The 13,959-nt window shown below is 45.6% G+C and overlaps 1 protein-coding gene across 2 annotated transcripts in view; it reads right to left on the reverse strand.

Moving 5' to 3' along the window:
• The window catches only part of LOC147627183 (protein WEAK CHLOROPLAST MOVEMENT UNDER BLUE LIGHT 1-like), a 35,714-nt gene that overhangs the window by 2,459 nt on the left and 19,296 nt on the right, over positions 1 to 13,959 (reverse strand). For both annotated transcript variants that reach the window (XM_086815809.1, XM_086815810.1), the window contains one exon: positions 9 to 187. In XM_086815809.1, the coding sequence (XP_086671935.1) occupies positions 9 to 187 (179 nt within the window). The remainder of the gene's footprint in view (positions 1 to 8; positions 188 to 13,959) is intronic.

Below are 13,959 nucleotides of genomic sequence, written 5' to 3' on the forward strand. Positions count from 1 at the left end.
AAGCTTACCTCCACACTAGACATTTGCAGTTGAGGCATTCGTGGTTGAGACTTCCAGTCCATCCTCTCCCCAAACAAACTGACGGCTGCTTTCACGGATTCAAATGGTGCAGCCGTATCAATTTCTGCTTTCCTGAGCTTTTGAGATGATAGGGCAAAAGTTGTAGATTCTCTGGCGGTAGCCTCCTCTGTAAAATATTTCTTTAGAAATGAGGTCTCACTTCTAGCAACACAATGCCACTACATTCTCTTGTCCCCAGTTGGGGAGCACATAACTTATATCACTTAACTACTTAACTGACCACAAGAGTACCATACTGCAAACCATCAATAAAGCACCACAATGTGCTAAAAATGGCTGGGCCGCATGGAGGAGAAACTCACATTGCAGAGCTTATTTGTTTTTAAGCTGGATGAGTCACAATTGAGGTTTGCAATTAGTCTCGTACTGCTTTATTAGCTAAAGGCAGGACCAATCAATGCAGAAACACATTGATATACATAATTTCAATTAAAAATACGCCAAATGCCTTCATTCTTAGGCCCAAACGGAGATTAAAACAAGATTAACACTTGATTAACAAGATGGGATTAGGGATTAATCACAAGATGAATAAACAAGGGGCATGAGATTAGATAAAAAGATTAGGCATACTTTGCACTATAATAATGGTCCTTTTTATAGGAGAGACCCTATTATACGAGGTGTGTGCATATGCTGCCACCATACATGCCACTGGCAAGGCATGATGCCAAGGTGTCACCTTTACAGATCATTGCTTACATAAGATCCTTCTAAGGGGCTGTTCCCAGAGATAAATGAACCTACACACTAGAACCACTTTATTTAAAGCCTACAATACTAAGTTTAAGTGCCAGTTTACAGAACTGGCACTTGTCCATTCCCACATTAATCATTATTAATATTTAACATTCACCATAATCACGTGGATATGAAACAACTAACACAGATTTCATCACCGCAAGCATAGCTGAATGTATGGGAACTTTTACCATTTGGAGACCATCACAAGAACCACGTCCTATAAAACCGTGGACGTAAAACTGTACCCTACTAACACTTTAAATAATTTTGGTGAAAGCTATGTTGCTCTAATTCGTGTTTGTAGGTTCACACTTCCTTAAAACTAGAGTGAACATTTTGTGTTAATAAGGACACCTAGTTATTTTAATTCGGGTATGGACCCAAATATTGGGCATTTTCTTTTTAAGTGTTTTTTTCTAACCTTCCACGGGTGCCCTTATACATATGGTGGCTGGCTGCATGTATTTTATCAACCTTGGGGTGAGGGATCCTTATTTTGCATAATCGTGGCCAACTACCACGTGGACCACCCCACCATCCCCTTCGCCAACCTTCTACTCCTCGTGGTTGCATAATCGTGGGGGATCGTTTTCCCTCTCCCGCATATGCGCATACAGCCAGCTTGCTCTCGTGGCCCCATGCAGCTGCTCGTCATCACTCTCTTCCTCTCTCTTGTGTGTATTTACTAGATGGCATTCATAATAGCTGATGGCTGTTCAAAATCGTGATCTTTGCTCCCCTGCATAGAAGAGTGGAAGCTCGGTGGATATAAAAAAATCGGTAACTTCAATGTTCAGAATTCAGCAATCTTTCTCGACAAAGATAACGCACAACATAGAAAAAGATGTGTAGAGAAATGAAATGAAATGAAATGATATATTAACGTCTCTAAGAGGCCATAGTGGCCTATGAGACCAAAACTGAGAGTACATCTGAAGTTGGTGTCTCATCAAAGAGAACAACTAAATGAGACTAAAAAGTACAATAAACTGATTGTCCTACAGTTATAAGAACAGAACTATAAGACTCTGAGATGATACTGAGTAGAAAATACTGAAAAATGTATATCAGGTAGATCCATGTATGCTGATCAGTTGAAGTGTTGCCCTCTCCTTAGATCAAGTATCTCCGCCATGGCGCTATCTAGAATGGAGAGGTCGTAGAAGCGAGGTAGGCGCCTCCGATGCCGAGCAATAATGGCTCTGATCTAGCAATGGTGAGGATGCCGTGGTCGGGATCTTGGTGGGCGTGGCCGACGAGCAAGACATAAGATAACTGCTCTATCAGTGGTGACTCCCTGGGAGCATCGTCGGTGCCCTGATGGCCCAATGGAGAGAGAGAGAGAAAGAAAGAAGAAAGAAAGATTTTATTAACGTCTTCCAAAAGACCAAACTCGACCTATGAGACAAATCGGTGTACCTGTATGGGGTATCCTCTGTCATCCCAACAAAATGAAAAAGTACTGAACTAAAAAGCTGAATCTGGGTGTGCAATAAGTACAATGAGAGAAAGAGAAATGAAATGAAATGAAATGATATATTAACGTCTTCAAAAGGCCAAAATGACCTATGAGACCAAAAAGGTTACAACAATTGGTGGATCTGATACAATGTCTGTGTAAGAAAAGCTAAAAACAACTAACTGAAACTGAAATAACTATTGAGGAAAAGTACGGTACTAGGAGCTCCTAATGGATAACATCTGGGAGGAAAACTCCAGCAACAAAGGTAAGCATCATACACATCACTATCCAAAGAAGTCTCTCATCGGTCGATGGCGGATATCCTCAATGTCCTCCATGGTGAGTACTCTGATTGGACGTCTCCCATGCCGTGCTAGTATGGTCCTGATCCTCTGTTGTAGTCTCCGCCGGTGTCGAGATGGGCCTCTCATCTTGGGGCGCCTGGACCGCCCCAGCTCTATAGCCCGATCAATCAGTGTACCTCTAGTGCGGCTATACTCTGGGGCTAGCTGCAATGCCTGCTGGCCTGACTGCTCAATCTCTGGTCGAAAGAAGTCTGTAATCTGCCTCTGTAGGTGTCTCTCCCTCTTTGATCCCCTCCCTCTCAAGAGACCCTCTCTATGTCTACGAAGCTCCAGCAAGTATAATCCGAGGCATCTCTGATCCTGGTATCTCATGACTCTAGAAAGTGGTCCGAAACCCTCTCTAAACAGGCAGTGAAAACGGCCTCGTATCTCATAATATACTGGACAGTGACATATGTAATGTAACTCTGTCTCTGGCTCCATCTGGCATAGCTGACAAATCCTGGCCTCAACTGGTACTCCTCTGAATCTGCGAGTCTCAATCTCTAGCTGGTGTGAGGATGTGCGCATCTGACCAATAGCACACCGTACCCCATGAGAAAGATGAGTATCCATGTAGCTGGGTCTAATCACAAACCCATCCTACGTGAGCTGGAGAAGATGATTGCCATCTTCGTACCAAGCTCCTGTGTCGGCTATATCCATGTCCTCCTAGTGTCCAGCTGAATCAAGTCCTGCCTGATAAGTCTGGTAATCTCTGCCCGTGTGAGAGAGAGGGAGGGTGCATCCAGGCCTTTCCATACTAAAGCCATGCAACTGGAACCAAGCTGTCATCTGTGCATACCAACATGATCCGTCTCCCTGTGATGCCAACTGTCGTGAAGACTCCAGGGCTAAGCGAGCATATCTGTCTCTAGGGAGAGCCCAAGTGCTATGTATAAAGGAGACTGATCGAGTGAGTGCCTCTACTACCAATGGGGGGGCAGCCATCTCTGCACGGATAATATCATGTGGTACGGAGGCCTTGGCCCTAATCATCCGGGAAATCATAGAAACCAAGGGCCTCTCCATATGTCTCCATTCATCAGTGCTACCAGCTCGACTGTGGTGATCTACTGAGGGTCCCCATATCTCCACTCCATACAGCATGGCTGAAGTGACCAAAGTGTCAAAGAGCCAGAGCTTTGTTCGAGGTTCCTGAAACTGAACCTGCGAACACATCCTCTCTAGTCTCCCCAATGCTGCATAAGCTCTGGTCAATCTGGTCTCCGTTGCTCTCCTCAAGGAAAATAGTGGGCCACTGAAAACCACACCAAGGTAAGTATATGCATCTGTTATATTCCACTGTCTCCTGACCATATGTAAAGGTGGGTACTGACCTCCAAACCCACTGTGCTGTGGTGTTAAACACCATCACCTTGGTTTTACCAAGGTTAACAGACAATCCACTGTCCTGTGCAAAGGTGTGCAATGCATCCAAATGACGCTGCATCCCCTCTGGAGAATCTAAGATCAGCACAATATCATCAGCATACAATAACAGCGGAATCCATCTCCCTGCTAGCTGTGCTCCTCTGTCACCCTCCCGCTCTACATAGTCTGAAACCTCATCCACGTACATCCCAAATAAGGTGGGAGAAAGGGGGCAGCCCTGTTTCACCCCAATAGTGGAGTGAACCATCTCAGATATACCCTGAGTAGTACGTACCTACCCCACAACTGTCCTGTATAAAGCCATGATTCCCCAAATCAGCTCTGTGGGCACCCCCATCTCCTGTAGTCTGCGCATCAGTCTGGCTCTCGGTACTGTGTCAAAAGCTTTGCGGAAATCCACAAAGCAACAATAAATCCTCCTGCCATATAATCTGCCCTCCTCAATAATAGCTCTGAGTGTCAAGATATGGTCAAGAGTGGAGAAACCTCTCCTGAACCCTGCCTGCCCTGATGCACGTATGCCCTCTCTCTTTGCCCATCTACTCAACTCCTGCTCAAGAATAGATGCATATAATCTATAGAGCCAATGTGTGACCAATCATGATGGTACGATAATTCCCAGGAAGCATGGGATCCCCTAACTTGAAGATAGGCACAATCGTGGACATATTCCAAGTCTCAGGAAAACCCTCACACATGGCTCGGTTAAACATCATAGCAATAAGCTCTCTGGCATGAATAAAGTGCTCTGCTACCAAACCATCATGATCATATGCTCTCCCAGTCCTCATCCTGTCAATAGCTTTCCTTACCATCTCAGCAGTAAAGAAAGCACATGTCTCTGGGCATGGCTCCGATGGGTCTGGCAGGGGCGGCTGTCCTGCTGCTGTGTACAGGGATGCTGCATACTCACACCAAATCTCTGTGGAGGTAATGGCTGGTGATGGTGAATGCTCATGGAATAGTCTCCATGCCTCGCCTGAGTCCTAACTCATAAATAACTGATACAAATCCCTCTCTAACTGAGCAAGATAAGCCCTCTTCTTCCGTCGCACTAGGTGCAGAACAGAGTATTGGGTCCCAAATACCCTCTGTAGAGCCCCCACCATGAATGGTGTGTTTGCTTTATTAGAATGATGTACAAATAACGCAAATCAAATCTGGTCCTTGACCTGCATGAATGGGAGAATTAGGGTTAGAGTTATTCATGTGGGAGACATACACAGAGAGAACAAGGGAGAGAGAGAGAGAGAGAGAGTTGTGGGGATAAGTCAACTCATGATATGAGTGTGTGACTCCCCTATCACACATGTATATTGCACTAGTACACATAGTGCACTTAGTACATTAAAAGTACTAAGTGTACTATGTACTATAACTTATGGGCTTGTACACACTATAAGGGTGGGCATAGTGCCTTTACCCCAACAACCTCCCACTTAAAGGCAAAGTGCCCTTAAGTAAAGGAAAAGAAAAAATCAGCATGTACATGATAATATACAAGGCCATATCAAGGCTGAAACTCGCCTCATCCCCAAGTGTCTGCAATGAGCAAACCGCTCTGGAGGCAAACTCTTTGTCAACAGATCAGCCGGGTTGTCATCCGTATGAATCTTAACAAGCTGAATTTGCTTGTTCTCTATCACCTCTCTGATGAAGTGATACTTCACATCCACATGCTTCGTCTTTGTCAACAGATCAGCCGGGTTGTCATCCGTATGAATCTTAACAAGCTGAATTTGCTTGTTCTCTATCACCTCTCTGATGAAGTGATACTTCACATCCACATGCTTCGTCTTTGCATGAAAGACAGGGTTCTTTGCCAACTGGATGGCACTCTAACTGTCACAATGCAACAATGGAATATCCCCTGTATAACCCAAATCAACCACTAACCGAGATAGCCATAATGCCTCCTTGCAAGCCTCTGTGGCTGCAATATACTCGGCCTCTGTAGTAGATAAGGCACTGCACTTCTGCATCCTGGATATCCATGACACAGCACCTCCTGTGAATGTAAACACATAACCGGTAGTAGACTTCCGGTTATCTGGATGACCGGCATAATCCGAATCCATGTAGCCATGCACTAATGCATCCTGTTTGCCAAAGCAAATGCACATATCCTGTGTGCCCTTCAGGTATCTCATGACACCTTTCACTGCTTCCCAATGCTTCTTGCCAGGGTTGGCCATGTATCTAGAAACCACTCCCACTGCAAATGCAATGTCCGGCCTAGTAGCAACCATGGCATACATGAGACTGCCACAAGCTGAAGCATACGGAATCTTGGCCATATCAGCCCTGTCTCTATCTGACTGTGGGCTGTCCATAGCACTGAGTTTCACATATGGAGGCAAAGGAGTACTAGTATTCTTCCCCCCGTCCATATTGAACCTCTGCAAAACTTTGCCAATGTATTCCTTCTGAGACAAATACAACACATGCTGATTTCTGTCCCGAAGTATCCGCATACCCAAAATGTGATTTGCATCACCCAAATCCTTCATATCAAAGGTTTCATGCAGCTTCTTCTTCAAGGCATCCATCTCTTTACGAGATTTCCCGGCAATCAACATATCATCAACATACAAGATGAGGATCAATAGACTGCCATCCAAAGCTTTCTTGGTGTACAAGCAGTGATCTATGTCACTTCTCCTGAATTTCTGAGATTTCATGAATGTATCAAATTTGTGATACCATTCCCTTGGTGCCTGTTTGAGCCCATAAAGACTCTTTTTCAGCTTGCATACAAGCTTCTCCTTTCCACTCACTGCATAACCCTCTGGCTGCTGCATATATATCTCCTCATGGAGATCACCGTGAAGAAAAGCAGTCTTCACATCCATCTGAATCAAGTCCAGATCATCATGCGCAACCAAAGCTAACACAGCTCTTAAGTGTGGTCATTTTGACCACTGGAGAGAAGATCTCATCAAAGTCCACACCATATTCCTGCTTGAAGCCCTTAGCCACTAACCTGGCTTTGTATCTTGGCTTTGCATCAGGTGCAACTTTGAGCCTGTATACCCACTTGCATGGCAAAACCTTCTTGCCTGCAGGCAAATGCACCAACTTCCATGTTTCATTTTTGTGCAGAGAATCCATCTCTGACTTCATGGCACGCTCCCAAAGAGCCTTGTCTGCCCTCTGTAAAGCCTCTTTATAACATGAGGGCTCCCCACAGTTAGTAAGCATCAAGTAGTCAACCCCTGGAACAAACCTGTCAGGGCCTCTGGAGGGTCTTGTGGACCTCCGTACCCAATGACCATCATTTGCAGGTTGCTGTCCAGCCTGCATATCACCCATTGGTGGCTCCTGTTCCATGCCATAAGGCTGAAAAATCATGCCCGGTATCTCCTCTAACTGTGGTATATCCATAGGGATATCTTCTGCCATCTCTGGCTGTCCATTTGGACCATTTTCAGCACCATTTAAGGGCTGGTTTTCCTGCTGTAATGGCTGATTTACAGCCCTTTGTTGTTGTCCATGATGTCCATCATCATCAAAGATGACTCTGCCAGGCTCCTGTTGCCTTGCAGGCTCCTTATACATGCATGTTTCATCAAAAATGACATCATTGCTGCGTATAATCTTTCTATTCACGGGATCCCAAAGTCTATACCCCATTTCACCTCTGTCACCATATCCTAGGAATATGCATTTGTGAGACTTAGGATCAAGTTTGGTGCGCATTTCCCTATTTGTGAGACTTAGGATCAAGTTTGTGAGACTTAGGAATATGCATTTGTGAGACTTAGGATCAAGTTTGGTGCGCATTTCCCTACGTATGTGCACCTACGCAACGCAACCAAACACTCTCAAGTGCTTGTATGACGGAGGCTTCCCTGTCCATACTTCCTCTGGCACTTTCCCACCAAGCCTCGTGTTAGGTGACCTGTTTATAAGGTGAACGGCTGTCATAACAGCTTCAGCCCAAAAACCATGAGGTAACGCAGCATGTGACAACATAGAACGAACCTTCTCCTGAATGGTCCTGTTCATCCTCTCTGCTGTCCCGTTTTGTGGAGGATCATAAGGAGTAGAGAGCTCCCTCTTGATGCCTTTAGCATCACAAAAGTCCTGAAACTGTTTGGACATATACTCTCCACCATTGTCGGAACGCAAAGCCTTCAGTGTTTTGCCAGTTTGATTCTCAACATGAGCAACAAACTTCTGAAACACTGAGAATGTATCACTCTTCAAACGAAGAGGATAGACCCACACCTTGCGTGTGGCATAATCAATAAAAGACAAAATATTTTGCCCCTCCCAAAGAAAGCTGAGGCATCTCACATACATCTGTATGCACAAGCTCTAACTGAGCATCTTTCTGTCCAAGAGCTTTCTTGTGGGGGCACTGTAGTTGCCTACCATATATACAATGCTCACAAAACTGAAAACTTGAAAACTTTAGAGAAGGCAAGTAACCCAAACGAGACAATTGCTCCATTCCTTTGACACTCATGTGTCCCAACCGGCTATGCCACATAGAGATTTCCGGCAGCTCGGTTGCATTTACATTAGCATGGTGACAAACACCTACATGCATGAAATAAAGAGTGTCCACCTTAGAGCCTCTGGCAACAACCAGTGAGCCCTTACTAATTTTCCACTTTCCACGACCAAATGTGGTAACATAATCAGCATCATCAAGCTGTCCAGTAGAAAGTAGATTCTTCTTGATCTCAAGCACATGCCTGACATCATGGAGCATAAGCTGTGAGCCATCTGAAAACACAAGCCTCACATCACCTCTGCCAAGAATCTTGCATGCATGGTTATCACCCAAATAAACCACTCCTTCATTGCCAGCAGTATACCTGACAAACAAGTCTCTGCAACCTGTGACATGAAAGGAGGCACCTGAATCAATGATCCATGAGTGCATACCATGACCACCTGTAAGAAGTGAATGGGCATCAAGTGAAGACGTAAATAGGACCTCATTCTCACTGCCACCTGCATGTGACACATTGATTTCTTCAATCTTGACTCCACTTTTGCCCTTTGGCTTTACATCTTGGGCTTCATCTTTCTCTTTGTCTTTGCCTTTTCCCTTTTCCTTTTGATCATTTTTCCATTTGTAGCATTGCTTTTTAATGTGTCCCTTCTTGCCACAATAATGGCATTCCAAATCCTTTTTGAAGCAAGACTTGCTCCTTCCCCTTTCTTGGCTTTTCCCCCTTTGCTGGGATCTCCCACGTGCATTCATTGCATTGGACTTTCCAACAGAGTTGTTTTTCCTGTTCATCTCTTCTTGTAGAAGAGCACCCTCAACATCTGCATATGACAGCATAGCATGCGAATTGCTAGTGGCTGTCCTGAATGTGTCCCAACTCTCTGGCAAAGTGCATAACAAAAAAGTGGCTTTGAACTCATCGTCCATTGCCAACTTTTGATTAATGACCTGGCTGACAATACCATTAAACTCATTTAGATGGGCTGTCATAGACGCCCCTTCCTTCATCTGAAGACCTATGAGTTTCTTCAACCAATACACTTTACTTGAGGCACTTTGTTGGGCATACAAGTCCTGCAATCTCTGCCACATTCCCCAAGCTGTCTTCTCTTCACGAATGCTGAAAAGTAATGAGTCTGACACAGACAACATGATAGTAGATCTTGCCAGCTCATCCATATCTTCCCACTCTTCAGCATTAAGAGAAGCGGGCATTACACCCCTTTCTTTGATAGGGTTGAGCTGCTTTTTCTGGAGCAACACATTGTAGCACTGGGTTTGCCAAATATCATAATTATGCGAGCCTTCAAGCTTCTTGATGTGAAGCAATGAAGAGCTCTCACCTGTGGTTGCCATAGCAATATGCAACCTGTCAATGCCTGACTCCCTGCAAAATGTGCAAACACTGCACCAAAAGCACACAAAGTGCTCACAGTTGTTCTCCCAAGCTTTATCTCCCACTGCGGAAGCAAGAATGCAACTTTTCTCCCACTTTATGTGATGAAATCACCAAAATCTGGTTGCTGCAGATTTTGGACAACACCTTAAATGTGCTCTATTGCCCTTCCAAAGTACTGTACAACACTACCAATTGCTCAACAATGATGTACCAAACCTGTACCGGCAAGTAAAGCAAATGTAAATGAACCTTTTGCGCACTCAAATCAATGTGCAGCCATGCCAAAACTTGCACAAAGTTGTGTCAAATCTGTACCAGCAGGTACAATAGCAATAAATGCTCTCCTGGCTGTCCAAATGAGTGAAAATCAGACTTTTACAGTCCCGAACACTGCATACAACAGTCCCGAACAGAAATTGGGCAAAAGCCCCTTGACTGCAAGCTGATTTTTGAGGATTCAAGGCATAAATGTCTTGCCTGCTGCTTTGCCAAGCTCAACAAACATACGAACTTGAAAAGCCCCTTGATTTAAGATCAATTTCTGATCATACATGGTACATTGACGCACATGAAGACATCCAGAGTGTTCACGATGCTTCCCCCTGGCCACATATACATCCAAATAATGAAAGCCCCTTGATTTACAGGCACATTGAGTGCTTGTCAGGCATCAACACATTGTCCACAGCATCAACTGCGAGTGCCTGCATGCAAATCAACCCAATCGGCACAAAAGCCCCTTGATTTGCACTGCAATTTGCTGCAATTTTGCCCAAATGTGCGATTTCTCACATCATACAGCATGTATGAGTGCTTAATTGCACGATTACATCAAAAGCCCCAAATTTCGACATCCAATTTCCTGCAAATTAATCCTGATTGTGACCAATGTCACCCGATTTTGCCAATTTTGCTCAAAATTGAGCAATTCGGCACTTGTATCTGCTCAATTGATGACTGTACTTGCTCAATTGCAAATCCCAAAAAAAAATTGAAGCAGAATACCTTGTAATTTCTGATTTTTCTTTTTGTTGCAGGAAAAAAAAGGTTGATGAATTTGGTGCTGCTATTGATGCTGATGCTGATGCTGATGCTCCTGCAGCTGTAGCTGATGCAATCGGGGGAGAAGCAATGAACGGGGAACTGTTGGTGCGTAGCCCTCTTGGTTGTGTTCAACACAGTAGACGACCACAAGCTGTGACACGCGTAGCTCTCTTGGTTGTGTTCAACACAGTAGACGACCACAAGCTGTGACACGCGTAGCTCTCCTAGTGGGCGACAGGACCTCCACGGGCGCAGAAGACGTTGGGTGACGAGTTGCTCCACGCGTAAGCTTTGTTACGCCTTGCAAGTGATGAGCGAAGTGCATGTGGGCTGCTCGCCAGAGACCGTGTCCTGCCTTTCGCTCTTCACAATCGCTCGTAGGCGTGTTCGATGGACGACTTCGCCTAGCTGCCTTCGCTAATGATTCAACGCCCGCCACCTTGTGTTCGCTCCACGCTCGACGCATGAAAGCCTTCGCCTACTGCAACCAGGCGGATACGTAAGCCAGTGATTTCATCACATGCAGTAGGCGCCTGACACGCCTGCCCTTTGTTACGCTACTGGCTGGAGTTTGGATGGGCAGCCCACGCTGGCTGGGCTGCCTACGCCCAGCTGCTGTAGGTTAACTGCGCTAGGCAGCCTGGGCAGCCTTCTACGAACGCTCACCTGATTGGCTGGGCAAACCTCCCTCTAGCGCCACTGGACAGATGCTGGTCACCGTGCTTTCTTCAACGAGAAGGAGCTTCTGGATATGCGCCTGATTGGCTGGGCAAACCTCCCTCTAGCTCTGATACCAGTTGAATGGGAGAATTAGGGTTAGAGTTATTCATGTGGGAGACATACACAGAGAGAACAAGGGAGAGAGAGAGAGAGAGAGAGAGTTGTGGGGATAAGTCAACTCATGATATGAGTGTGTGACTCCCCTATCACACATGTATATTGCACTAGTACACATAGTGCACTTAGTACATTAAAAGTACTAAGTGTACTATGTACTATAACTTATGGGCTTGTACACACTATAAGGGTGGGCATAATGCCTTTACCCCAACACTGCACTCTTCACCTTGGCTGCTAAGAGCTCCCCTGCGCTGGCCTAGCCCTTGGAGCACACAACCCCTTGTAAATAATGAGATGAGTAATTGAAATCTATGCTTGGCTATTTATAGCCTTTTTTGGTGCTGGTTAGCTGGCTCAAACAAGGGTTGGCTTGTTATTAATATCCCACAACCAGGTCTGCCCTTTATTCAAGCGATTGTTTCACACCATGCTTTGTTGACCGCCTTGCGTTTGCTGTCCAGGCCTGCCCTGGCTGCTGGGCAGCCCATATGCCCTGGCCACCTACAGTCCTGGCTGCCCCATGGGCTAGCCGCTGGGCTGGCCTCTAAGGCAAGTCGGCTGGCTGGCCAAGCCCCCATGGGCTGGCTGACTGAGCCACCTGGTGGGCAAGGCCATGGGCCCCTTGGGCACTTGGGGTGGCCTAAGGCCTACCCCTTGCCCATTCACGGGATATAATACCCCTTTCTGGGGTAGCCATAAGGGTTGGCACCCTTCTACATGCTTCCTATACAAATGCCTGTCATCTAGTTGCAAACCAAACACTCAGGACACCTAACATCATTCCAGAGGGAGACTCACAGTTGGGACTGGCACTGCTTCATGTGCAGGACAACGCACACCTGACCAAGACCATGTACAGGACTTGTACACCTGACCTTCGACGCTTAAAGTGGAACCCTAGCTAAATCGAGGGACATTGTCCCGAAGAAAAATCTTCTAGAACTTTTCATGGAGAGCCTAGTACTTCTTGGAAGCACCGACACCGTCAGGACAGTGTGGATATAAATCATCACGCATTGTGCACCTTTCCATATTTGTTGTTCAGCTTGCAAGTGGCTTATGAGAGGAAAGTTCCGGAATCCTGGTTCACACTTAATGGTCACTGGGGCTTTGGAGTTTGGACACATTCCGGTTACTTCGAAAAGTGTGCCTGTCTCAATCAATGTCTGGCTACAACTTGTGAAACCATTGAATTTCCAAAATTACATCTGCTCCTACAAGAGGGGCAACCATAAAGTCTCGCACAAACTCTATGCCCTAAATCACTAGCTTGGAACCTTGAGCTTCAAACTTGATGCTCATTGCCCCATGCCGGTGCTAAATGAAAGAGTGCAGAGAGCGGAAGCAGAGTGGCACTAGAATGTGTTGAACAAAGAGTGCAAGAGAGAGAGAGATATGGAGAGAACTATGCTGAATATACTGAAGCAAAACAGTCCCAAGCAAGAGACACTACAAGTCTCATAAGTGAGGGAGAAAAATATGTACAAGACTCAATGAATAATGAGAGGCCAACCCCACCTATTTATACGTGAGGAGGGCTGGCCGACTCGAGCTGAATATGCTGGCCGACTGGAGCATATGAGCTGGCCGACTCGTAAAATACCAAAAGGGCTGGGGAAAAATTCAGAAAAATATGTAAAATAGGGCTGGCCAGCCCACAATCAAGGGCCATACAAATGGGACCAAAAGGACACCAGAAATGGGCAGAAACTGGGGATGAATATGCTAACACTCCCTCTCAGCACCAGATGCTGAACATAACTCCAAGAAGCCGAAGAAGTCATCCTCTGTCAAAGACAAAAGAAAGCAGTAACAACAGGTACCAAGAAAGCTCCACAAGCAATCTCCACAGCAACTCAGCTACAAAAGTAACAGAACAAGCAACCAGATACACTGTTCTTCTAGAAGATATCAAACATGAAGGTTGCATTGTGCTGCTCCAAATATCGGTGCCAAACCCAAATATAAACACAGTGTCACAGGAATCCCTAGAATCCTGTAGCTCCAAGAAGATAATACCCTCAAAAGAAACAGAGTCCATTTGGTCCAACTATGTACCACCAAGAGTAGCCAAATGCTGTATAATAGCACCCTCCTCGAAGGTCAGCATCGCCAGATGTAAAAACTCAACCGCCCCCTCTGAAAACTGATGTCAGGACTCCACAGGCCCAACCAAATCCAAATC

This window comes from Cibotium barometz, chromosome 21 (assembly GCF_041138505.1).
Source record: "Cibotium barometz isolate CiBa-2024 chromosome 21, ASM4113850v1, whole genome shotgun sequence".
In the NCBI taxonomy this organism is placed as follows: Eukaryota; Viridiplantae; Streptophyta; class Polypodiopsida; order Cyatheales; family Cibotiaceae; genus Cibotium; species Cibotium barometz.